This window comes from Sceloporus occidentalis, unplaced genomic scaffold (assembly GCF_023333645.1).
Source record: "Sceloporus occidentalis isolate IW3139 unplaced genomic scaffold, rSceOcc1.0.p SCAF_11, whole genome shotgun sequence".
Classification (NCBI taxonomy): domain Eukaryota; kingdom Metazoa; phylum Chordata; class Lepidosauria; order Squamata; family Phrynosomatidae; genus Sceloporus; species Sceloporus occidentalis.
Window position 1 is genome coordinate 13,800,301 of NW_028316991.1, and position 27,426 is coordinate 13,827,726.

The 27,426-nt window shown below is 39.4% G+C and overlaps 1 protein-coding gene across 1 annotated transcript; it reads left to right on the forward strand.

The window, feature by feature from the left end:
- Positions 1-13,196: 13,196 nt before the first annotated feature.
- Positions 13,197-26,185, forward strand: LOC149305611 (frizzled-6-like). Its single transcript, XM_089477596.1, has 6 exons — positions 13,197-13,334; positions 20,700-20,896; positions 21,790-22,807; positions 22,984-23,132; positions 25,166-25,588; positions 26,041-26,185. Exons 1-6 carry the CDS (start codon positions 13,254-13,256, stop codon positions 26,183-26,185), a joined length of 2,013 nt encoding a protein of 670 aa, XP_089333722.1. The 5' UTR covers positions 13,197-13,253.
- The last annotated feature ends 1,241 nt before the right edge of the window (positions 26,186-27,426 follow it).

A 27,426-nucleotide genomic window follows, 5' to 3' on the forward strand; every position in this document is an offset into this window, starting at 1 on the left:
GGGCCCAAGCGACAGTTGCCATGGCTCCCTAAGGTCAGCCTAGGCCCATGACAGCTACCCGCACTGCCACTATCTGACAGCCATGTATTATTGGTATCATTGCTCATTCTGAATTGCAATTGTAGTATTAATTTTAGCTGTGCATGCTGAAGTTTGGCTTGAGTCCAATACCTACTGAATATAACAGATCGTGCAAACTGGCTCAAACTCATGGTCTGGATTATGGTCCTTCCTTCTGAGCTTTCCTACTGTTGCAAGCTATTCTAGGCTGGCTTGTGCTCACCTCACTCATCTCTCCTCTTATTGCATACGTAGCTTGCACACCATACATAGTGACATTCCGGTGGCTATAAGGTTACTGCCAATGTTTCTATAATGTAGCGGGCTGCCCATCACCTGCTATGCTTCCTTGGCAGAACCTCAAATGTATACTTAGGCACTCAGCACTGTACCTCTCAAAAGACTCAGTGACAAAATGGTACCATGTTTGTGGACATACGTGTATACCTATATTTTTTTTCATCATGTAGCATAATTATTGAATTTATGAGCTCCTGTTCGATCTACATGTATGTACAACCACATACATTGGATCAAACTACTAAGGAAGTTGGGGCTTTTAAGCAAAATATTATGTTTCGTTACCTTTGGTATTTGGTTTGGTATATATGGGGACAATACTTTATTTGTGGGGTTTTTGTATTTTTTTATCATTTTGCCATGTGACAGGATGCTCGGATTGCCAGAAACTAGATATCCATTAATAGCCTGACCTGTCCTGAAAAAATATATGGTTCCCTAGTTTCTAGGGTTGTCACGTAAGTATAACTGTAGCAAAACTAGTTAAAAAGAGCATCTGGTAAAGTAAAAGCTTGTTTTAGGGTGACCACCTGTCCGTATTAACTTACCCTGTAGAATACAGTCTCCATGAGCATCTTTGATGAAAGAAAAGACTAGGTCCGTCCAAAAAAAAAAAAAAAAGTATCCACCATTCCTGTTTAGTTGCTTTCCTGGTGAAACCTCATATCTGAGCAGGTTCCTTACCTAACCAAGTAACTTCAAAGCTGATTCCCCTTTGAAGCTGCTCTGATATATTGCCTGATCTCTGACTCCTCTCCCTCATCATGAATAGTGAAAGGTCGTATTTGGTTTCAGGCTTAATTAACATTAACGTGTAAACCAACGACAGGGATGTTTAATTAAAATCGCAAAGAATTCAATAATGAAAGGGAGAGGGATACTGTGGGGAAATTTTAGTGTTGCATAGTAATTAAGTGCGGAACAACGTGGTGGAGATTCTACCTGCACCTTCAATTAATTACGGTCAATATATACCCTCCTCATTTCCAGAGCAGTGTGCAGCCCATGGGGGTTTCGGAGTAATGTATTGCTTTAATTATTTGATAGTATAATTACAAACAACCACTAACTTAAAAAGAAAAGAAAAAAACTCTCTTCCTCCATGACCCATCACTCGTCATTGTTTATTAACCCCTTCAGTCCTGGGGGTTTTCATAACCCAACGACCAAAATATTTTTAAATCATGTGTTTATTAATGCATGATTCTTCTTTTCCCATACAAATTATACTTTTTTTCCTCAGGAGATAAAAAATCCTTTTTTTAAATAACAGAATTATATAAAACATTATTATTAGTGATAATGGAAAAAAAAAAAAAAACCTATGTAAAAATAGAAAACCCCCCCACATTTTTGCAATCTTTAATTAATCTTAAATTTGTTCTATACTGCATGCGCCAGTGCAAGAGCTGAAAGGGACCCAATTCATCCCTCCTATATCTGCCCCACATACTTATTTTTATGTTTCAGAGGGCCGCATCCAGGACTTACATATTACCCTATATTACACATTTTTTTATACGATCGGGGTTTTGGGATAGTGATTTTTTGGTATTTTCTTGTAGTGAAAGTGGTAAGGGGCACTTTATGAAAAAAATATATATTTATTTTATTACTTATTTTATTATATATTTTTAGTTGTTAATTTGTTATTTGTTTTTGCACTGTTCCCAGTGCAGTATATCTCAGGATCTCTTTTTTTATGCCAGTGATGTCATTATGACATCACTGAGCTCCAAAACATTTTTTTTCCTTAATTTGTTTTTACATTTTTTGGAATGGTGAGAAACTATTTTTCTTCCCCTCCTCCTCCTGATCTGAATGTGATTACAAGAATTGCAATGGGGGAGCGCAGCAGGGTCTAGAAAGATCAACCTTTCCAAAATTTCTCTACTTGCACTTATCCAGATGAAGGTGCTTAAATTCCTAACTTTCCTACAGATTAGGAAAATGCCTTTATAATCCCTGAACCAACCTCTATTTTAAGTAAAGTCCACACTGTCCCTCCCAACCACTTGGAATCCAGCCATTTCATAAACCATTCTGTGAATCCAAGTCTCCCATTCTGGATTATCTAGTTCCTGGTTGCACTTTTTTTGATACATAATTAACATTCTCATTGTTTAAAATATTCTTAAGCATTGTAATGGGTCCGATCATACAAGTCTCAACAACACACATTTACTTTCTATAGAATACAGTTCATAGCACAGCTCTATGTCCTTGAAAACAATGAAAACAACCCCACAGCTGTTATAATCCATACTTCCCAAATGGCTTTTTTTTAAAGAGGGACTTATTAAAACCCAAATCCCTCTGTCCCCATTTCCTCCTAAATGATCTGAAATGACAGATACACATTGGCCTTACCTCTTGTATGGTAACATGAACTCAACCTATGAACTAAAAAGTCCAAGTCATAACCTTATTCCCCAGGCTATAAGTGAAAGGGGTTAAGCCTTCATGTGCCAGATCAATGCACCGCTGACATTTCTGGCAGTCATATGCTTTAAAGCATTTTGAAGGGCAATTTCTCTACCTGTGAGGTATTGACTGTAATTTCTGTTTTTCTGCCGACGCTAATTACAGGCTATCCCCTTCCAGCTCTGTCATGCCTTTCCTAGACTGACAGCTCAATATTGTATAATCCCCACATCTTCTTACTAGCAAGGTGGAGTCAAGGCAGGATTAAAACCTCAAATACCCCTAAGCATAGGATACCTGATGTTCTCCCTAAATCTCAATAGCTATTAAAATTTGGTGGAGTAGAAGGGACACCCATGTTTTGCACACTTTCTTAAGATCCACCAAGAATAGGTCTAAACAAATCCATGCACTAGGAGCACCCACCTGCCAAACCTTGGTCAGATGCCTCCAAATTCTTGGAGCTTCCTAATGAGGAGCTTGGTCCTGCATGGAATATCATCTTCAGGTCAAGTTTTGGCCTAAAAGGTCAACTCCTGAGAACTCTTTCTTATACGATCCTCAGAGTTATAGGAGAACAGTGGATGTTCCAGGCCAGCATGAACAATGGGGCACTTGCAACATTGTTACGCTCTTTGGGTTTATGTGGACAAGGAAGATGAGTTTACAAGGATTTATTGCAGGAAGTGGTGGATTGGATATTAGAAGGTGGCTTAGTCAAGTGGTGGGGGATGGGAGGGAGAATCAGTGGAAGGAGCACAGGGATCAGCAGGTGTGGTCAGGGTTCTTATTGCACATAACTTGCAATATGTGATAACCTGGTGTGTATTTTAACCTTCTAAGATGGTTCTACCATACCATATAAAATGTTAATATTGATTATGGATCAATATTTACACCAGCATTCTGGGGTTATGTTATGTAAATTAATCTGGTACAAAATTTAAAAAGTGACCTCATCATAGCAACCAATGGAATGTTCCTTCCCATTTGACCATTAATTTTGGTTGCCTTGGTAATAAGACAACTTGTTAAAAGGCTAAGCTTTATTTAGGGCTTCTTAAAATCTAGAGCCACTCTTTTCCCGGAGGGTTGTTAAATGACACACAGAGTTAGAGTGATTTTTATTTTAGTGTGGTTATTCCTAATAATACAATAATTAATAATAAAGATATAAAGTAATTATTGAAATTAGCAGATAAGACTGTACAACTAGAACATAGAGATTTCCATCACGTTTGTCCATCGAGCGACCAGTCTGAGCAGTGAAGAGTAAGGAATTTGGTATGAGACAGGCAATTTTAGTTGTGAAATTATAGGGGTTATTAACAGATCACAAGGTAATTGCAAAAGGTTCTGACTTAAGGACTTTTCGACATAACTGACTATCAGAAAAATCAACAGTGTGTAATTTTGATTGCTTGCATGCACAGGTAAAAAGGAACTCAATAAAGCTCTCTAAATCATAACACTCCTGAGCCGCACATGACATTGTATGATCTAAACTGGTGATCAAGGATGGACCGGTGATAACCCAGAACCCTGGTACTTTAAGGCTAGCGGCCAGCTGATGACGTAAGTGCGTCCGACACCCGATCTGCTGCTGGAGTATGGGGCACCCACCAGGCCTGCTGATAGTCTAGAAATAATGCCCTAAAAAAGGACATTTTTAACGTTTTTTTATTTCTATGATTCTTACAATAAAAAAAAACATTTTCTGGCTGCTTTGTACTGGGCTTTGTACTGGGCGTTTACCTCTCATGTTCGAATGCTGCAAACCCGAACGTTTGGTTCAACTCATATCCCCAAATGTTGGAATATACCTACCCTGACAAACTGTGGATATGCAGGGTGATATCTGTTACACATCTTAGAATGTTTTTTTATTTTTCATATACACACTGTTTTTCCCTTTTTAAAGCTTGATCCCAATAGCGTTAATGAATTCCACATGTGAAATAAATGATTCTGGAAGGTGTGGCAAGGAGATGTGTTGTATCTCGTTGTAGGCTTAAATAATGAGAAGAAACATAATAAGATTTGGCAAATTCTTTGAAACGCTCTCTAGGATTTAGCATTAAGTTTCTCAGTGACTCACGCTGAAATGCCTTTTTTCTCATTTATATGTATCTAGCTTAGCAGACGTGTTAACCCTTTGGCAACAGATAGGTCATTCCTTCTATTTTGAAAAAAAATATTTATTTTTTTCTAGGATAGCATTGATATCTCAAGATTGTAAGCTTGTGAGCCGGGCTCTCTCCACCTCATGTATCGGTTTGTCTTAGTCTGTCAATTCTCGTCTTGTCGTACCCTTTCTTGAATATATGTATTGTATTTAGCGCTGCGTAAACTGTTGGCTCCATATAAATAAAAGATAATAATAATAATCTCTTCCTTCTTTCTCAGCCACACTGGTGTACATTCAAACACACGTACCAATCTTAGTCAAACACATACTTTATTCTCAAATAGACACACACTTTCAGGACCTTTTCATAGATACAAGATTTGCTGCCTGATCTTTATTGTAGGTTTTATGGTTGAGAACCTCATGTTAAATGGTTTCCTTACCTGGATTATTTAACATTGTTTTACAGAAACATGTATCAATTTTTTATTTGTTTTCACACAGTCTCCAAAAATGACCAGAGAAGTAGCACACAATGATTTTTAGTTCTTGTAGGAAGCCTGGAGAAAGCAGGGTTGTTGAGTTTTTTTCCAGCGGCCTGGAGGGCAATAGCTCTGTACGCAGTCCAACCCTCACTTGAGCTGACATATAAACAAAATTTCCATTTGAAATGGGCAAAGAGGGATACTTTTGGATTAAGTGGTGTGGTTAAGGGCATGGCCAGGGGTCAGGGCATTCCCGTGGCTTTTTGTGTGACTTTGTGACCTATTGATTACTATTTAGTAAATTAGAAGGGCATTTAGAGGGCAAATAATATATTTTATTTATGCTATTTCATTTCTAAACATTGAGACTTTAAGAACAGTGGAACACTGTTGGGCGCTCATATCTACCAAACATTCTGAGCTCCTAGAAAAGAGGGTCGTTAGGGGAGTAAAGATGGGCAGAGGCATTACTACTGTAGAAATGTCTACACTTTTGCTATTTTAAAGTGTTTGCTAGGGACATTTTATTAGAAAATTATATGCAATGTAAAATAAATTATAGGGTATTTTGTTTATTTGATTACTTTCTAGAGAACATAAAGAAGGACACAAATTAAATTAAGAGCCTGCTCTCAGGACAATGCGGGACAGATGATGTCACAAAGGAAACTAAAAGGACAGTGCAAGCGCTAAGATTTAAAAGTAGTCACCATGGCAACCAATGGAACTGGATTGGATCAGGCCTCTGCAAAGCTGCTCCTAAATAAATCCCATAGTGTGAAGTGCCCAAGTAAAAAAAACCTAGTCTTCAAGAGATTACAATTAAAGCATAAAGCATAAAAACAAGCAATTCTATAGTGTAGAATATAAACTTCTAGCTTTAAATCAGCTTTCAGCATGCAAAAAACCCAGTGTGACCTCTAACACTTTCTAACACCTTTAAACCCCCCCCAATAGGCAAATAAATAAAACATTCTCAAACTATATGGCACCAATGCTGTTGTAGAACATAACTCCCACAACCTTCAGCCAGAACAATCATATGCATCATCAGAGCTTTAACCCACCAATGCATGTGGTTTTGAGGAAGAATACATGGTGCAGGTGATGCTTGTATACAGTAGATGGTGCTGCATAGCACTTTCCTAGTCCTTACACCTCTAGGTAAATGATTGGGTAAACTTTTATTATCTTAATATAATTGGTTTAGCGAAAAAAACAGATAAGAACCATTTACCTGTCCAGTCTGGCTATCATTCCTGCTGTAAAGACTCAAACCATAATCAGTCCTTGGTCTCGTCTTAAATTCAGGCTCGCCATATGCCTATCCCATGCATGTTTAAATACCCTTATGGTGTAAACCTCTACCATTTCTGCTGGGAGGCTGATGCACTGATCAGCCACCCTTTCACTAAAGCAAAACTTCAAGGAGTGTTTGGCCATCAATTTAAATAAAGTTATCTCTCCACTGATTGGCTGCTTTGAAGCAGTCAATTAGTGTCAGGAAAGGGATTCCATCTAAATCAATAGGAGCTCTTTCCATAGAGATACACCCAGCAAACATTCAGAGGCGAATCAGGGGAGGAATAATTGGGGCATATTACTGAACACTGAAGATAATTTGGAAATTCAGGGAATGCCAAACTTATTGTAAGGTTCAAATTGTTTTAATGCCACTTTATAAGAATAAGCCTATAACTTATATTGTAAAATGCCTTTGCCAAAAAACCCACCAAACGAAGGGCTTGCTTGATTCACGGAATTGGAAATTGGACCACTAGCACGTTGGTAGGAACAGTTGGGAATTTCCATAGCAACATAGTAATTTAGGTTGACAAAAGACACAAATCCGTCAAGTTCAGCCTTTACTGAAGGATCTACTGAAGAGGTTGCTGTGGACTCCTCTGTTTTGTGGAGATCCTTGCAAGTGACCCTTTGGGCTCTTGGGACATCTTCTACCTGTAACTATGCTGAGCATTTGGCATATTAATTCTTGTGGGCCTTGAGGGTTTGATCTAAAGAAACGGGCTGTTAGTTCCGGTACTTCTGGCAGGGATGGGGATAAAGAGGCAGCCCTGGCACTTTAAGGCCAGTAGACCACCTGAAGTAAGTGCGGCCGGCGGCACGTTATAATTGTATGCTCATGCAGCATGCGGCTGGGCATATCCAACGGTGGCAGCTCGCTGCAGCACCAATCTGCCACTGGAGCAGTAAGGGGCTTTGATGCCTAGTGGCCAAGCAGCCATTTGCCCAATATGCCAGATAGCCAGTCCGGGCCTGACTTCTGGTCATTTGGACTCAATCATTGGATATTATTATGAATCCTACTTGCTAATAGACATTTTACTACAGAGTATGTGACTGGACTATATTATCCTATTGGGTAACATTCAATTCATTGAAAAGACATATTTTTGCTTTAATTTTTATGATTGTTATTTTTCTACTTACTTTTTGTCATCCTTTTTGTGGGTATCCCAATGGGTTTATCATAGAAGCAAACATAGAAGCAATCTTGATATTATTCTTTAATAATGATTTATGGAGATTAATATATACCACTGTTGATTTTTTAGTTTGTTCAGCTAAATAATTATTTTTTTCATTGAAAATTTCAATTTTCCAATATTTTAAATATTTATGTCAATGAAGAAGAAAAAAATAAAACGCAACCCCAGATAAAATACTTTTTTTTTCTATTAAAAAAAAATACATCACATTTTAGTGTTTGGGTTGACATTTCTAAAAGTCAGGTCCTAAAAATATTTTTTAAAGCATATGAAAAATAATAATTATCATGTATCTTTTGTAAGCCAAAAGTAGTCATTATTTTATTAATCATCCTTAATTAATTGGCAATATCTTCTTTATTTGAAATAATTTTAATTTGAATAATTTATTTTTTTATTTAAATATTAAAAAAATATAATTTCCGGTATAATCCATTTTTCTTAAACAATAAATAAGTGACATTTTAGTGTTTAATTATTTTTCCTTAAATTCAGATTATAAACATTTTTTAAATAAATAAAGTAGTTGTAGAACATTATGGGTGTTCCATGTGCCAAAAGGAGTGAGTAGTAATTTTAAAATAATTTACAATATCATTTCTTAACCTCTTCTTTTCCAGTAAGGATAGTAATGGTTGAAACAATTACCACCCCACCCCTCCAACTTTCCCCCTGTAGCAAGTGACATCAGGACATCCACACAATGGGTTTAACACTCAGGCAAAATGAATAGGAAAATACATGAACCAATCAGCGGGCAAGGGACATACGGATGGGGGCGGTCTGACCAATCAGAGGCGGGCTTACATGAGAAGTTCGAGAACAACCCGACGTGATCGTTTAGCCCGGCAGGAGTCGTAGTGTCAGGTTGCTGCGTGAGGGGGGTGAGAGGGGCTCTTTCGGTACCGGCTGTCGGCGCTCCGGGGGGCTGTGAAAGCGAGCGGTGCGGTCTGCATGTAGCACGCCGAGGTAAGGATATAGTAAGTTTGCAGGAGGTTTCGGTGTGGGGTAGTGCATGGAGAGGAGAGGAGAGGAGAGGACCGGGAGGGCAGGGGCACGGTAGGGGGTGGTACGCTCTGCAGGATCAGGGGGGCAATGAAAGGGAGTGGATTAATGCAAGCACCGGGGGAGAAAGTGAAAAGGGGATTATATGCAGGGGCAATAAACTGCATGGGGGGTATTGTCACCAACAGGTGCAGCAGAGATCCTGAAAAAAGCTTGTGTTTGGACCTCTAAGTGCAGTCCTGTCGGTGATAATGAATGTACATCGTTATCATGATAATAATCACCAATTATTATTTTTATCAATTTTATTATTTACATTATTTGTGTAGCACCAACAATTCACGCATCACTTCTTACAGTCCCTACATTCAAAGGGTCTGAAGTGACAGACTAAAAAAAATAAATGACACATTGGGTAAAGAGAGCTCGGCTCGCAAGCTTACAATCTAGAGGATGATATATATTTACCGAGCGCAAATAAGTGTACTGACCGCATAAGGAAGAGGAGCTACAATAAGTTATTTGGGGTAGAATAGCATTAGGGTGTAAAATTGTTTATTTGTTTTTGATACAATGTATAATAAAACAGATATTCTCTGTCCAAATATACACAGTGTGAGAAGACGAATTACCGATTATAATATATTTATTTAGGAAAATAAATACATTTTAAAAAGTGCAGTTTAAACCATTATTTAAGTATTTTATATAAAGTGCATTTATGTATTTTTTTATTAGCTCGTGAAATCGTTGCTTTTTTTATAGGACAGGAGCGGCTCGTGCTCAGGACGGTATTACACTTGGCATGTGTTGGGTGTTTTTGTCGCTTTGGCGTGAAATACCGCTTTTTAGGCTGTTATTCTTGTTACAGATTACCAGGCGCTGGTATAGATTTAGATGAATGCTGGTCATAGCAGTTCTTAAGATTTTTATTTATAAAAGTTAAATTATATGAGACTTCTTACAGTATATATATATATAATCTCCTGTCCCTGCTCAATAAATGACTTGATACAAATATTTCCAGCGTGCGTTCTATATTTTTAGAAATTAACTTGTTTTTGAAAGAAAAGTGAATTTTGTCCTTCGAAAAAACATGAAGTGGATCACAAATACAGTATAGATGTGACTAATGTTGTAAATGACTATTGTAGCTGGAAATATTTAATGGAATATCTTCATACAGTACAGAGGCCCTTTATCACTCCCATCACTCTTTTATCACTCCCATCACTCTTTTATCACTCCCATCACTCCTTTATCACTCCCATCACTCCTTTATCACTCCCATCACTCCTTTATCACTCTTGTGTTTCAATGGAACGTTCTGTTTGCTGATCCAAGTTTAGGTTTAAAAAGCGAATTGATCGTTAGGAAACCCTTTTATAAATATGTTGGCTGGAAATGTTTTTTATGAAAACCCTTGTACCTGTGGTATGTTGCTTAGATTGGAGACACTGAGACACGTTGTTCAGCCTGTAATGCCAGTTACATTTTAAATAACAGCTCTTGGTTATTTTGTTTCATTACAAACCTATAAGCAAGCAGCAGGAGTGTTTAATAGTCAATTTCTGGAATCAAAAATTCCTAATTTCCGAAAATGACACGACTTTCCGAGTTCTGATGGCACACGCGTGTTGTAGTGCTTATAGAGAGACTAGATGGGCCGAATGGTTGTTATCGGCTGTCAGGTTCTGTGTTTCGGCTGTGACGTTTGCATGATGGGGACAGACCCAGACTAACTACTCTGCTAGACTGCATCTAATGCGTTAATTATATCTAATGGGTTAATTACATCTAATGGGTTATTGCCAGGGGTATGATTGGCACAGAGTTAAACATTTACATTTTTTATTTAGGCTGCGAAGACCTTAGTGCCATCTTATCGCATTTGTTATGGAACCCCACGTGTGGGTCCTGGGAGTAAAGTGGGTAACGTAGGGTTATCAAGCTGACCAAATTGACAGTTCTATTCACCCGAGAATTACTCCAGCAACAGATGCCTCGGGGGCCAAGCGGACAAAATCAGTATAATTATAGCTACACAGTGACTGTACATTATTTCTTTGTGTGAATTTTGTATATATACCTGTGTGTGTGTGTGTGTGTGTATATAAATCAACAGTAAGAAGAGTTTTGGAGGATATGCTGGATGCAGAAAGGGAAGACTTTGAGTATATTTGGTTTTTTTTTTTTCCCATAAAAGTATTATTAAATAATTCCTGCCTGCCGTTAGCTGATAAGCGTCTCTGTCGTGTACAGTGGCTACTAGTTGTCTTGTGAATTGAATCCGCTGAGTACATGTTTGTTCTGCGTTAGTGAATCCATTTTGCAGATCTAAATGAAGATTATTCTGGTCCTAAGCAGAATAGGAATGTACATCTGCACATGGGGGGGGGCTTTTCTGCAAGTTATAGCAAAAGATTTTTCCCCCAAAGTCGTTAGCAACCTGCAGAAGCTCTTGTTTGGCTTACAGGGAACAAGCAGAGTCAATGCCATACATTAATTACATTTATTTGTATAGCGCCAGCAGATTCCATAGCGCTTTACAATCGGTAGGTTAAAATCACAAAAAGGTTAAAATCACAAACAAAGGAGAAGAGGGCGATGATTGTGAGTTTACAGTCTATTCAGTATTATAGGTCTCTTCGTCAGGCCTGTTCTTATTCAGCTAATGTGAAGCTCTCCAGGGCCCGAGCATGCGCGAGATCTCCTCTGAGAATGGCCAAGGTGTCTGTTTATATTGTAGCTAATGAAGTGATTAAAACTTGTTTTGCTTTCTGAAATTTGGGGAGTTTTATTATCTCCGTCCTAATAAGTATGTATGGCCGTACCATCTTAACCCGATAAACTCTAGTGGAGTTTGATGTTTATGTTAAAAGGTTTGGGATGACTGAATGCCTGTCACTGTACATGCTTAAAGGGTTAATGCTTGCAATTAGTGGCTGTTTTTATATTGCCTTCCAGTATTTTATACGGCAATGTCAATAATTAATACTTTTTCAAAAGAAATTAATGGCAGGTTCTGGAAAGGCTGATATTGTACTTTAAAATAAATTGACACGAGGTTCTTCATATACGTTTCCAGAGTGATGATTTTGGAGACAGACCGTCTATTAACGGGAGACGTTGTAATTGCTGCTCTTTAAGCCCTGCCTTTTTGTTTTGCGGTTTGGTCTTAATGGCCGTTAAGGTAATTCCTTCTTGGTTTGCGGGTGTGTGGTGGCATTTGGATGCTGAGACTCCATGTAGTCTCCGCGGTGCCTCCCAGAGCTATCCCTGGCGGCATTAGTAAATTCTTCCCCGAACGTGTTCTGGTTGCCCCTGTTTCTTCGCTTAGAATAGGAGACGTCCCTGAAAACCTATTCACACGCAGAATTCCAGCGGCCGATATTAGGTTACAGCCAAAAGCATCGTAGATGATATCACTTTCCTTCAGGCTTGCATTAGTTTGATCTTGTCTACTCATATAATTAGCACAACAGAACCCGTGCGTACTAAAGAGGCATTGACAATGGCTTAGTAACCCCTGTGGCAGACGTTTGGCTTGCACCCACCCATACCTAGGGGGCCGACTAACCTTCCCAGGAACACCTTGCTTTATCTCTTCTTGCCTTTCTAACGCATCTGTCCCGCTTACCCATTTATCGCTGCACCAAATGTATTTCTTACTTTTCTCAAATACCTGATATATTGTTTCCTTTAATGAGAAATCGGGTTTGTAGTCGTACAATTTATTTTCCACGCCATGTTGTGTCTCACGTGCGTGTGGGAAGTATGTGTGCAAATTGTAAGAAAAGTAAAATGTGATTGTAAACTTAAAGCGGATCGCGTGGAATGTTTGACGGATGGTGGGGATCGTTCTCCGTTGTAACGCAGATGAAGGTCTCACTTATTTACTGCCACTAGCTTGAGTACAGACTTGGATATATATAGTGTAACCCGTAGAAGTGCAAATGTGTCTAAACGTCCTCCAATGAATATAAACTGTTAATCAACTTGTGCTCAACAGGCTGCAGTCCATCACCTTAATTTGTTTTACTTTTTTCTAATTACAGGATGTCTGCTAAAAATAAGCTCCATATTTTTCCACACTGCCTGATGCTGCGTTACCACCTGGGGACCTTGGCTGTAGAACAACATCACCGCTCTTTGTTGCCTAACCCCGTGTGAAAGCCGCTCTCCTGATGAAGCACAGAAGATCCCTGGATTAACGGCTTTTGCTCTTTTTTTACAACGATGAGAATGATTTTCTCCGGGATTGTTTTCCTTGGCTCTTTGCTGCCCGTTGTGCGCAGTCACAGTTTGTTCACTTGTGAACCTATCGTTGTGCCCAGGTGTATGGGCATGACCTACAACATGACTTTCTTCCCCAACCTGATGGAACACTATGATCAACATATTGCAGCTGTAATGATGGAGGTAAGCAGCAAAAGGGATTGTTGGCGCAATTGTACGTTTAGATCTGGGGGTCCTTAAGCAGCAGTCGCCTAGCAAAGGTGCCATTGGAGTCCTGGGCTGTTCTGGTTTGAACTTCCAGATATGGCTCCTATCGCCATCTGACACCAGGAAGCACTTCAGACCAGCTCAGTTCTTTCTGATCTCGCGCTGTACAATCTATTTTGGTGACAGGACTGGCCTATGTGCATTTATGATCCTGTTGAAGTCTATGGAATCCATTATTGGTCCATTTGTGAATTCAGAGTCAGGCAGCTTCCGGTCTGTCTCTTGTAGCCACAGCTAGCTGTACATTGAAGCTTTAGTCTACATTTTGGAGTATACCGGGTGATGGTCTTTCGTTTTTTGTTTTTTTTTTTAATGAACTTTGACAAGCTCCATCCTTATCGAATAGACTCAAGTGACTGAATGGTGTTGTCATTGCAACCGCTGGCACGTCAGAGCTGTCATGTCAGCATTGGGTGAGATAATTCATGTGGCATTTTGTGGCGGCCATAGTAATTGTTTAATACTTATTAAATTAATTAAATTAAATATTAAATGTTTGTAGCACTGGTCTCATTAATTAGAAGCGGACCTTTTATCCTGACTCGCTTATCACCCCTCGGTAACATTTCAGTTCCTGTAGCCAGCATGTGGTTGCCTTCCAAAGCCACCCTTCAACATATTTGCATTGTAAAAAGCTCTCGTCGTGAAGAATACAATTTGCTACCTGGGTGGAATGTCCCTTGCAAAGAAATGTTGGCAGAGTAAGTAGGTAAAAGCCTGAGATTACTCGGTGGCCTTGGATTTGAAGCGGAGGGTTTTGGATTAAACCCGAGGTTTCCTTCCAGTGTTGTAAAGAATAAATAGGGATCTCTCTTTCTCACCATCAATATTTTGACCTGCAGTTTGCGGAGCCGTTGAAGTAAAATCCGATTCCCCGTCTCTCAGCACGGGCTGTGTGTCTCTTCCTCCGTGTAACGCGGCTGCGTTGGAATGTTTGTCTGTGTAGACTGGGGCTTTTGTTCCGTGTCATGCAAGACGAAACAGCCCAGCGCGTCTGGCACAGAGCCACACAACACAATGGCATTTCCAGTATAAACCCTACAGGTTTCATCAAGCCTCGGATCTTCAGACATACTTTATCGGTTGCCACGCCAATGACCTAAAAGGACGTTTTCCTGATGCCCACTTTTTGTCAGCTTTTGTTACTTTGGATGCAAGTGATACAAAGTGGAATGTGTTTTATAGCTTTACTAGCGGAGAGGAATTTTAAGCCTCAAGAGAAAAGCAGGTTTTTTGTCTGTTTTTGGAAAGTCATTACATTTATTTAAATAGCGCCAGCAGATTCCGTTGCGCTGTTACAAGAGAGTCAGTAAAATAAGTTTGAATCGCACACAACAAACTGGTACAAAAGAAGCTTCCAATCTAGCCCGACATGGTTGATGGGATCATTAAAAGGGACCCAAAACCAGAAAGAAGCAAATAATTACCTAGGCGTTATTTATTAACCGCTACTTTTGAAGAAAAAATAAAAGGTAAATGATCGATAGGTATTTCACGTTGAGACTGCCCCGCGTATGTAAACATTCCTGTGCCTTGGCCAAACAGAAGAGACTTGAAATATGGGGTTTTTACTTTAAACAAGGAAAAGATGATTCCCTAAAGAATGCCAAGCAGTTAATTCAAAAATGATCATTTCTATTTTATGCCGCAGTCTCGTTGTTGAGCCATACTACGATAGCACGTTGGATCCTTTCACCTCTGTGGACCACCGAAAAGGTCTCCCCAATAGATGATTCATGGGAAAGAGTGTTTACTTACTGGACTTCAGGGGGTTCTGGAGCGAGTGAGACCTAAGAGCTAGAAAAGATGGAATAACAGAATGTATGAAACATCTGAAAACATGATGGTGCCTTACGGGGTGTTCTGTAACATAAGGCACGGCTCTAGATTTCCTTTCCGGATTCTTCACAAAGACTTTGGTTAAATATCAACCACCTGATTGTTCTGTAAGGCTCTCCGTAGACTGTAGCTCGGGATCCCCTGCAGGGTCACATCTGCTTTCATTGCTCCTATTCGCACGAATGCTTCTTTGTTCAGTTAAAATACTCAATGACTTTAATGACGATTTCTATTATTCACTAAAGGGAGAGTGGACCGGAGAGTTTGCAAGAGAGTTGTCGTTTCTTTCTCACTTCGCTATACGTTATGAAGTTTGTTCAGCATGAAGGGCTGTATAATTGTAAGAAGAATCTAAATAAAATCTCACGTATTAAACTATGCATTATGCAGGGCCAGTCAAGATCTTCCCGCAGCAGAAAGTCACTGGGGTCGACTTTAGTGAAAAGACCTCTTTTGCATTTTTATCGCTTTTTTGTTTTGGGCTGCTGCAAGGTCTGTGATTTAGAGTAGTAACCCATTAAATGAATATTCCTTGTAAAATTTGCAGTATGACATCACTTAATTGCATCATTATCCGAGAGCATCTCTAACAGTTCATTAGGAGACTAAGATTATTACACTGATCTTTCAAGGACATCCCTGTTCAAACGTGTTTTGTGAGAGAGTTCAATTTAATGTAAAATATTTACAGTGCTTCTGGAAATCTGTGTTGGTCTTCAGCCAGGCATATAACTTTACTATTCTATGAGCTTGAGTTGCATGTGAATGACATGGCAAGTTAGCGGGAATGAGCACCAGTGACAGGCTTGTCGGCAGAATGCGTTGGGAGCATGTGCAGATGCAGTTTGATGACCATTAAGAGAGAAAAATGGAGTTATCTGCCCTTTAAAGGATTGGTGTAGGTAGGTAAGTGGCCTGTCGCTTCTGATGGTACTTCGGCATGGGATAGCTGCATTTCTTAACCCATTAATCCCTGTAGTTACGCCGGTGCCGATTGGCATGCAGTAAAACGCGTTCTACGCCAATGTGTTTTAACGCAGAAACAGGGCTTGGACGATCCTTTTAAATGTAGGTTTTTATAAGCCTGCTTTATTTGCACAACACTTTGGGTATTCGGCCGGGTTGAGGAGCCTCTCCTCGCTGTGTTTCACCAACAGTAGTGAAAAAAAAGATTAGAGCTGAATAGCTGTTACTTTACGCGCTGAACCGGTTCTGCGGGTAACCGAATAGCTCCAGGATTCTATGTTTTTAGCCGTAAGCGCTGTTGCTGCAGGTAGCATTTTGGTTTAAGTTACAATTTATTGCTATGTTATTTTGAAATCGATCTCTTGAGATTTTTTTCATACAGAGCTATAAATTTAACACTAGAAATGTGGAATTTGCTGAATGTTAAAAAACGCTTCTGGGGATATCATCCGATATCTCCGACCCCAGTTAGAGTTTTGACATATGTTACAAATGTATGAGGACAATTGTAAACACTTTATTAACTTTATTATTTAATATAACAAATCTCAAAGGTCACCCGTATGGTAGCATTACTTTCATATTATAATTACACATAAAAGAAATAATGTTGCATATTACTTCTACACAGTAATGTTATATTCGTTCTAATTCCGCTACATCTTTTTACTGAAAAGTGCACAATTACGTTTAAAGGAGAAGTTACCGTTCTCTGTAGCGCCGACCATATTTCTATAATAAACACTGATTTCTTGCTGTCTTCTAGACAGTCTGGCAACCCTTGCCAAACACGGTAGCAAAGGTGCATGCGCAAAAAAAACCCGACAGGGACGCAAAAAAAAAACCAGCAGGGGCACAGAAACCAGGCAGGGGCGCAGACCGGCTGTCGGTAGGAAGCAGCAGCAGCAGCAAATGATGGAGAACAGAGGAACATTTCCCAGCCGAGCCTCGTTAGGTTGACTGCCTGCTTCCCTGATCTCAGAATAAGGGAAAGGCTTTAAACTGTTGTTTAGGTTAAAGGTGTGACTTTTATACAACTCAGGGCTGGTTTTGTTAAATCGTATAGCTCAGCTATACATTATACATATCCAAGCCCTAAATTAGTCCAGACTTACCCCAGTGTACAGGAACATCTTAATCCGCTCGCTAGCCTGGCTTTGTTATTGGGTGGTGATCAGTAATAAATGATGTGATGTAATGCAGGCCGTCACATTTTTTTCTCCTTTGACTATGCTAGGGGAAACTTTTTGCACTGGTAATGTTTTCTTCTTCATTATAATTGCTTTTATAATGTCTTTAATATCATACAATGTGTTGCATTATGCTGGAATCTACGGCAGAGTAAAGTTTGCGTTCTGCTTACGTATTTGGGGAAACATGGAGTGTGCATCGTGTCACCCTTAGTTTTGTAGCCCCTTAACCCGGCGTCTGATATCGCTATAAAGGGAACATGATACAGGTAGATGAGCAGCGGGATGACTTTGTAATGAGTGAACTGCAGGGTAAACGTGTTGGAGTGACTGAAAAGCACACAACTTATCTTTAGAGCCAGAAAAAGATCAATATAAAATAAATAAATATAAAAAATGAATATAAAATAACACCGATACAGAGACGTGGGCAGTAAAAACACTGCGTCCGAATGGGAGTTGCAGTTCGATATGGCTGAAATGTCCAAAGGTTGAAAACCATTAGAAGCATGTGTTTTTTCTAAGGGTTTTATCCCTAACCCTAAGTGGGAAATATTTCTTGATATTTGTATCAAATTATATACTCCCTACCCTGATTTCACGGTTATGTATAACCCATAGTACAGCTCTGCACATCTGAAGGGCTTGAAAAACAGTGGGGTTTACCAGTCATCTCATACTTGTCCGATCAGTGTTATGTATGATAACGCTGTCCAGGCTTGTCCTATGTCGATTTTGTAAATAAAAAAACATATTTAATTCAACCTCAACTCACTGTTTAGTGAATAATCCCATAAGGTTATTTTAAATCTACAGCCATGTCATTTTTTTAACATCTTTTCCTTTTTTTACTTTAATATGTAGGCCTGACAGTGCTTACTGATCATTTCACTGAAGGATCAGCAAAGCAAACAATTGTCTCTTCACTGACATACCTGAGAACTCTCCTGGTTTGACTCAGAGTCTCCAGCTGAGGCCTTTTCCCCAGGATCACAGAGTAGTTTCTTCTTTCCCCCGGCAGGAGAGCTTATTGTGGCCACGCCCTCTCCCCACCTACATCCCTCCTGCACCCCACCCACTCTCACCTGCTCCCTGCCCACTTTCCTCCCACTAAAAGCTGTCTCTATAGCCCCTCCCCCACAAGATTTGGCGCTCCTGGTGGCCTACCCTGAGAAGTTGTTACGTTTACTGATTCCTAAAGAAGCAGAAGAGGAAAGACATTCTCCTCTTACCATCTCAGTGCTAGAAGGGTTTAGTCTGTCTGCAGATGTCGGTCGCTCTCCACCTCATATGTTTTTCACGGAGGTCTCTTTAGCGTCCACCATTTGTGTTCTCCGCACGCTTTAATGAGAAAGCCCATCTGTTTGTCGTTTCCAGAGGTTAAATCAGAAAACCACTCTGGGTTTTAAAACAAGCTACTGAATCTCTGATGGAAGATTTGAAACCTCTGTAGGTTTGTGACCGATGAAAAGGGTTGTGTGTTCTGTGCTGCGGAACGCATGCCAGCTTAAATAAAGGCTGCTTTTCAAAGGAGTGGTAAACTATACTGGTTTTCCAACATGAAAATGGGGGGGGGGCATAGGAACACTGGTTTTCTTGATTCAATAACTGCAGACTATCCTGTGGTCATACGTTGAAAAAATATTTAATTTGGTTTATTTAATTTCTGTTGCTCGGCATTAGAAAGGAATTTCTACACCGAAAACATCTTGTAATCTCTTGAAGGCTCAACAGTGAAAAACTATGAATGAAAACATTTAACAAGAAGCGTTTATTGTTGTTTTTGTCTCTGGCCTTGGCGGTGTCTTTTACAAGGTCCTCCAGACAAAGAAATGAGGATACATTTGGAAGACTATACAATATATACAATAAAGTGCAGCTCCCACCAAAATGTTGTGCTACTTGTACCTGATTAAAATTTGTTTAAAAAAAATAATAAAAAAAATAAATATATATATAATATATATATATTATATATATATTTATTATTTTATAATTTTTTTTTTTTTTTTTTTTTTGAAAAGTTCTAATGTTTTCATGTGGTTTTCAGACAGCTTTGTATTATTATGTGTTCTAGCTGTGATATCTTGGCCCAAATTCCTAGACAAACCCGACTCCTTATTATACTGCTTTGTGGTAAACAATAGAATGGCTCAGTCTTAATCAGTCCGCCTGACACGCTGACTAATGAAAATCTATGGAGGAACAGACCTTGTTAGCATTGCCGTAATGAATCCGCAAAGTTTGAGCAGGGAAAGTCACCCAAAGTATCACATGACTGACAACAATGGCGTCCCCCAGGTCTGGGTTTATCTCCTTTCCTTTTTCACTTGGCTGCATGCACTGAAAGCATACTTAAGTACATAAAACGCAATGAGGTGTACCAGGCATGTCATTGGTCCTCTATGAACATTCTTCTTTTTATGTACGTGGTACTTCATTGATCCTTACGGGGTTAAGGATTTTTTTTTATTTTTTTTTAAAGAAGCAGTATATTATATTTTTTGGCACCAACAAAAATAATGACACAAGGAGCAGGCTTTGAAAAGGTTTGTTTTTGGCCCCAGGTGTTCAAGCAGATGACGGTTATATATGACCTGCTGTCAGCTAGTAGGAAATGTACACAAAGCTGTGCAGGGACGGCTATACATTACCCTCAGTGACCTTTATTTAGAAAAGTGGACGGCGCACCAGGTAGTCATTCTGCTGGAGTAAAATGTCTGGGCTGGGTTAAAATTTAAATGGAAAGTTTAGTGTATAAGGCTTTTTATTTTAATTAGATTAAAATAATAAATCCATTATTTTCTACTGAATAATGTAACACCTCACTTCTAGATTCTATTCTAGACTGTAAGCTTGTTTGAGCAGGGCCCTCCTCACCTGTTGTCTCTAAGTCAAATTATGTTACATACTACTTATGTCCTGTCTACCCATTGCTTCAAAATTTGATGGTGCTTTATAAACAAATAGAATGATTTATAACAAGAGGAGAGGATGGGGCATGACTTTAAGAAGTCCATATTCTGAAGGGACAGGGCAGGAAAGTTGCTCTATGAATTTATTAGCGGCACGTGGAATGACCTGTCCCACAATTGTAGCCTTTCATGGTTTAAAATCATCTGTACATAAAAAGCAGCTCGGCATTGAAGAACATGTCATCGTATGTGGCCAGGTTAGAGTTTCTGCTCCCAGTGTGTGTTTAAGATGGTTCTTCTTTAATAAGTCTCGCCAAATGTTTCTTCTGTGTTTCTGTAATGTCATTTTTCTGTGTGTTCTTGTTCTTCAGCCGTTCCTTCCGCTCGTAAACCTTCAATGTTCCTCTGAGGTCCACACGTTTTTGTGCCAGGCCTTCTTCCCGACCTGCACAGAACCCAAGCATATAGTGCTGCCGTGCCGGAGCCTGTGCGAAACCGTGTACTCCGAATGCAAGCAAACCATAGACACGTTCGGCATCACGTGGCCGGCGGAATTGGAGTGCAGCAGGTAAACTCTATATTCTGTTTCAAACCGTGCAACGCCCATTAGCCAGAAATCATCAGAATAAAATTTAAGGTGAAAGCCATGCTCGGTAATTCTGCTACTTTGTTATTTACATACAAAAACAATACAATGCCTCATTCTTGATCACCTGCCCAGACACTCTAAGTATTGACAGTCTATGTAGGAGTGGACCTCATTAGCATTGCCGTAAAGCATCAGCTTATTGTGGTGTATGCGAAGAGTAAAGCGGCCCAAATTATCAAAAGGCTGACAACAATGGCCACCTAAAGATTTGTGCATTATTGTAACAAAAGAAGCTAAAACCACGTTTTTCCCCCCAATGCTAACCTACGTTATATATGGAGCACTATATTTTATGCTGAAATCACAAAAATCCTCTTTAAGCACATGTACAAGCTGTGCCAAACGGGTAGGGAAATAATGATGTATCAGATAGCGGAGAAATGCTCCCAATGCCTCATTTTCTCAAATACTTTAAATGAGGGTAACCCAAAGTAGCTCTTTTGTCCACCTTTTCATTGTCTTTCACTACTCTAAGTGTTTAACCACATTGATTTAATTAAGTTTTAGGTTTGCATTTTTGTACTCTATATTGCGCTACTGATTCAATTCTGTGTGTGTGAGCAAAGTTGCAGGAAGCTAATAATGTATGTGAGTCTTGGCAAGTTCTATCCTGCATAGAGAAAAGTTAAAGAAATGAGGCCATGGCGTGATCGTTTAGCATTACATTGTTTTATGTAAAAATCTGTGACCCACACAAGCATTTAGACTGCATTTCCCACCATAATGTGTCACGCAGCATCATGGGTAACCATTGTGATTGCTTGGCCCTGCATTAGAAGAAAGTGCTTCAAGTAATGTCTTTTCTTTTTCAGGCTTGAAGACTGCGACAATTCAGGCTCCATCGCAACAGGGGAGATTGCCAATCCCTGGGGCACTCACAAGCCTTCAGAGAAGATTCAGAGGGATTATGGGTTTTGGTGCCCACGCCACTTGAAAACCTCCCAAGGCACAGGCTACCAGTTTTTGGGGGTTAATCACTGCGCACCGCCATGTCCCAACATGTACTTTCAAAAAAGCGATTTGGACTTTGCCAAAAATTTCATTGGCATTATTTCCATAATCTGCTTCTGTGCAACCCTTTTCACATTTCTTACTTTCCTCATTGATGTGAAACGGTTCAGATACCCAGAGAGACCCATCATATTCTATTCTGTCTGTTACAGCATCGTGTCTCTCATGTACTTTGTTGGGTTCTTAATGGGAAACAATCTTTCTTGCAATGAAGCAGATGAAAACCTTGCAGATGGAGACACTGTTGTCCTTGGTTCCCAAAACAAGTCCTGTACTGTTGTCTTCATGCTTCTTTATTTTTGCACCATGGCTGGAACCATATGGTGGGTGATGCTCACCATAACATGGTATTTAGCTGCAGGTCAGAAGTGGAGCTGTGAAGCTATAGAGCAGAAGTCTATGTGGTTCCATTCGGTGGCTTGGGGCCTCCCAGGAATACTCACCGTCATACTTTTGGCCATGAACAAAGTGGAAGGAGACAATATAAGTGGTGTTTGTTTTGTTGGACTGTATGACAGATATATTTCTTCATACTTTGTGCTCTTACCCTTGTGCCTCTGTGTTTTCATTGGACTCTCCCTACTCCTGGCTGGAATTATTTCCTTAAATAATGTTCGCCAGGTCATCCAACACGATGAAAGGAACAAACAAAAACTGAAAAAATTCATGATTCGCATTGGAGTGTTCAGCGGTACATACTTGGTTCCTCTAGTCATTCTTCTGGGATGCTACACCTACGAGCTGGTATCTAGGAGCTCTTGGGAAATGACATGGGTCGCCGACCATTGCCAGGAATACCATATTCCATGTCCCCACCATGTAAGTTACATCTGGCTACTTAACAACGGAGCGTTTGTGTTATTTTGCAAAGGCCAACTTTTACATACTTGTTTGAATTCTCTTCCTTTGAATTAAAAAGTTCACTTTTATTAAAGTAATAAATAGCTGATATATAATATATAATTTTAAGTTTCTAATGATTTTTTCCCCCATAGCTGAAGAACTTGACTAGACCTGACCTTGCCTTATTTTTAACAAAGTATATGATGACTTTGATTGTCGGAATCTCTGCTATCTTCTGGGTGGGAAGCAGGAAAACCTATTCAGAGTGGGCCAATTTCTTCAATCGCAGTCCAAAACAAGAGTAAGTCTGTTTATTTGTTTTAATGCTCAAAAACCTGTGTAGGTAATATTATTTATATAGGGCGGCGTGTGTATGTGCATGTGTACATACATGCGTACACAGCCTAGTGTATGTTTGCATGAGCGTGATGGGCTATTTTTTCTTCTCTTGATCAAGTTGTCAAAACCTCCTTTTTCTTCTACCAGCATTTTAGCAATTCTGCATATTATCGTCCTTACCCTAGCCTTCTTCTTTCTAACCCAGTCTCAGCATTTCCCTATTCACAATCACTTTTTTTTCTCCATTCCTACCCTCCTCTGTTGGCCCTTTTCTCTTGAACCTAGCCATCTTCTTACCAGATCTTTATAGCACATGGTGTAATGGCAGAGACTACCGGTATATGGTGATATATTGGGACCATTGGGGGGGGGGGATGGCTAAAACCATGAATATCAGCCCTGTGGCCCTCTACACCACGGACAGGCTGTCACATTTCTTTAAAAATATTCCTTGCTCTCAGATTTCTGTAGAGTCAGTATAATTATAATATGTTTCAGCCATGTGCCAACTTTCTGCATTTTGCCTTTTTTTCAATGTTCTTTTTTGTTTTAATTGAGCGTAAAAAATCCTGTACTTCCCAGGTGGTGCAGTATACCACGGTGCAGAGCTTGCTTATTTCTTTGCCCAATTCTTGTATCGCTTCCAAATCAGGCTTCAAAAAATATTGTTTTTCAGCATAGCAAATCTGTGAGGGAGTTTTCACTTGTGGGGGGGGTAAGCTCCTGTGGATGAGGGGTCTGTGTACTTTTAAACCAGTTTCTTGTTCATTGGGGACCTTTGACGTGGTAGGGTAAGGAATACATTGTGTTTTTTGCAAGACTTATCCAGCGTCAATGGAGCAGAGGTATCAATAATGAATCAAATCATGACTTGAAGAAATTGACATCCTTCTCACAGTATGAACCAGGTTCATGGTATAAATTAATTTACAGGCTAAAATACATTCTTTAGTAGCTTGTTTTATTATACTTTTTTGCATTTATTCAGACTGTTTTTTATTTTAATTGTGGTTGGGTTTCGAGTTTTAAGTGAAAATAAGCACAATGCTTTCTTTCCCCAAACATTGCAAGGATATCCTCTCATTGAAAGTATGAATGTATCCCGCAGCCTATAGATTCCGAGTTATTGTGCAACATATCGGTAATCATTGCGGATTACAGCAGAACCTTTTGTATATGGAGATTAAAAAGTATCCAGTAAATTATTTCATCCATAATGAATGTAACTTCGTTTAATGATCATTAACGATCTTTGTATGTTCATAGAGCTTTAAACACACTGAACAATGAGGTTCCTGAGGTAGTATAAACTAATGGAGGAAAAGATATGGGCAGAGCCTGCAAGCAATATTTATTATTATTATTATTATTATTATTATTTTTATATAGCGCCAACAATTTACGCAATATATTCTTCCAGGAGCTGGCTATGCATTTTATATAAAAGGGGAGCTCCCATTACTTATTTTTGTTATTTAACCCCTTAAGGACAATGGGCGGTCCCTAAACCCATTGAAAACAATGCATTTTGAGCCCGTACATGTACGGGCTTTGTCATTAAGGGGTTAATAAAACTATTGTGACTATTTATTTTCTAGTATTTACCTAATATAGTTTTCTGTGTCATCCTGTTGCTTTAGCTTAATCCATTTAAACATCCTGACTCTTTATCATTCTGCCTGTAGTAGACAATGGAATGGCTCAGTCTTAATAACCTAGCAAATCACTTTCGCTAATGGCGTTTTATGGAGGAATGAGTTGGTTAAGTATTACCATAAAAAATCAGCTCAATGTAGTGTTATAGCAGGGAAAGTCACCCTAAATATCAGGTGACTGATAACAATGGCGATGTCTGCTTCTGCGCATAAAGCAAGTGAGATAAAACCACATTTTTGTCAATGCCCACCTACATTACTCTATATAGCACTGGATTTTTTTGTATTTTTATTGCATTGTTTTTCACAAGTAATTTTTTGATTGTGGTTTTTTTCTTAGCCCAGTGAGTGAGAGCAGGAGGGTCCTGCAAGAGTCCTGCGAGTTCTTCCTCAAGCACAATGCCAAAGAGAAACAAAAGAAGAAGCACAAGTCTGCATCCCACCAACTGAAAGTTATATCCAAATCCATGGGTACCAGCACTGGTACCAAAGCCAATCACGGTGTGTCTGCTGTGGCAATCACCAGCCATGATTACCTGGGACAGGAGGCTAACACGGATATTGTAAGCAATTTGGACCTGTCGCGGATGGAGGGACAGGAGCATGGTGGTGGTATCGCGAAAGACAGTGGTGATCACCACAGAGAAGACTCCATGCAAGCCTTATTAGAGACCCCCACACAGCACGCAGACTGCAACAATATGCCGGGGAGTGACAGAGGAAAAAGCGTGTCTGGGAGTGTGCATAACGTGATGGAGGAAAGGTAGGAAGAACACAGCTCTGACTTTCTAGGCACAGTACAGCTATTTGAACGAGAGGCAGAATTTTTTATTTATTTAGTTTTGACGCCTCTTGTAGGCTTTCTTTACTGCACAGCAGTTGATCCTAACTGTGTTGACAGTGGTTCCACATGACGCTAGTATATAGCAACTTCATACAAAATACATAGAGGCTAAACATGAAGAACTGTTCCAAGTTGTGTAAATCACAACTTAGACAAGAGGTTAAGGAACACTTATAAAAAAAAAAAAGTAATGCACCCGCCCTGCGGTTCTGATTTGTTCATTTATGTGATCATAATACTTTGTTACCGCTCTGGATTGTAACGCACTGAAGTGGTGGAAATTCGCTGTATGTGTTCTTAGCACACTTGCCTCTTTTTGTATGTATTACCGGACATTATTACATTTTACATTTTTTTTTTTTTTCTTACAGCTTGCAGGCTGCCGCTGATTTTGCAGAAACTCACTCAAATGGTGGAAAAACATCTCATCACATGGATAGAAATTCCTGTTCCCCCTGCGTGCCGGCTCATCCCAGCTACAGCAAAGAAAAGGAGGATGCAATCCAAAGTTCTTGAGAAAACCAGATTTTCCCAGGGCTCTTATCTTTTGTCCGTCCGATATTCTTGCTCTGCTTTGGGTTACTACTGAAAACATTAGAAATTTGCACTTAGTAGCGATACAGACTGTACTGCTCAAAAAAACATAATTTTAACTTTTTGTATTTTATTTTTATTCTGTTTATATTTGTTACAAAAAGAAACTGTTACATAAAAATGTATGATTGAACTTTTCCAACATGTTTTTTTATTATATATCAATGATAGGCCGCCTCTAATACTTAATCCGCTGTGGGCTCCATTATAAATCGCCCGTTTGTGGTCAGTTTGGGCATGATGGGAATTTACCGTACAGCGGGGGGGCTTCGCAGATATGACAAGTGACTAAAGTTTTGTGAAGTCTGGACAGTCTTTAGAGATTATTTTTGTGATTTGTTGTAGTTTTTACACTGGATTTTTTAAATAAAGTCACTACTGTTCATTTTGAATTCCTTCAGGTATTTAAAGTCTTTCTTTACATTGTGACCGGATACATTGAATTAAACATTAATGGTTTTTAACAAACTAGATTTAAAGGGCAATCAACTTTATTTTATTTGTATCATCTTAAAAAGTTTTTTTTAAAAAATATTTGCTGTTTTCTTTTAAAAACAGCTCTTGATTTTGCAAAATGTTTTTAGGAAGCTGCATATTGGCCATTTATACGAGTTCTCGCTCTGTTATCATATCCCAATCTACTAGAGAAACCCCTTGACTCCTTCTCATACTGTCTGTGGGAAGCAATAGAGGCTCAGTCTTAATCACCTAGCTTCTCTGAAAGAATGAACGTCTATGGAGGAACAACCATAAAGAATCAACTCAGTGTGGTTTTTGAGCAGGGCGAGTCACCCAACGTGTCACATGACTTATAACAATGGCGGTCTGCAGATTAAGGAAGTTTACTAAAAATAAAATAGATAAAAGCTGGGCTTTGTGGGTGCTGGCGGACGTTACTGTATACACTGCTGGAATTTATGCTCAAGGAGAAAAATATTTCCCCCCCCTTAAATACGGTCATGTTAAACACAACCCATGGTACTTCTGATTGCTGGGCACATATTTGCATTAACAGGATAATAATTCATGTTGTTTGCAGTCCTACATGTCTAGCTGTAAAGCTCTTGCCAGTCCCGGAAGGTACAAGCGGTGCAACTGAGGATTTCTGTAGGAACGGACAGATAAAAATAACTTCCAGAGATTGCAAAGGGAACAAAGCAAAG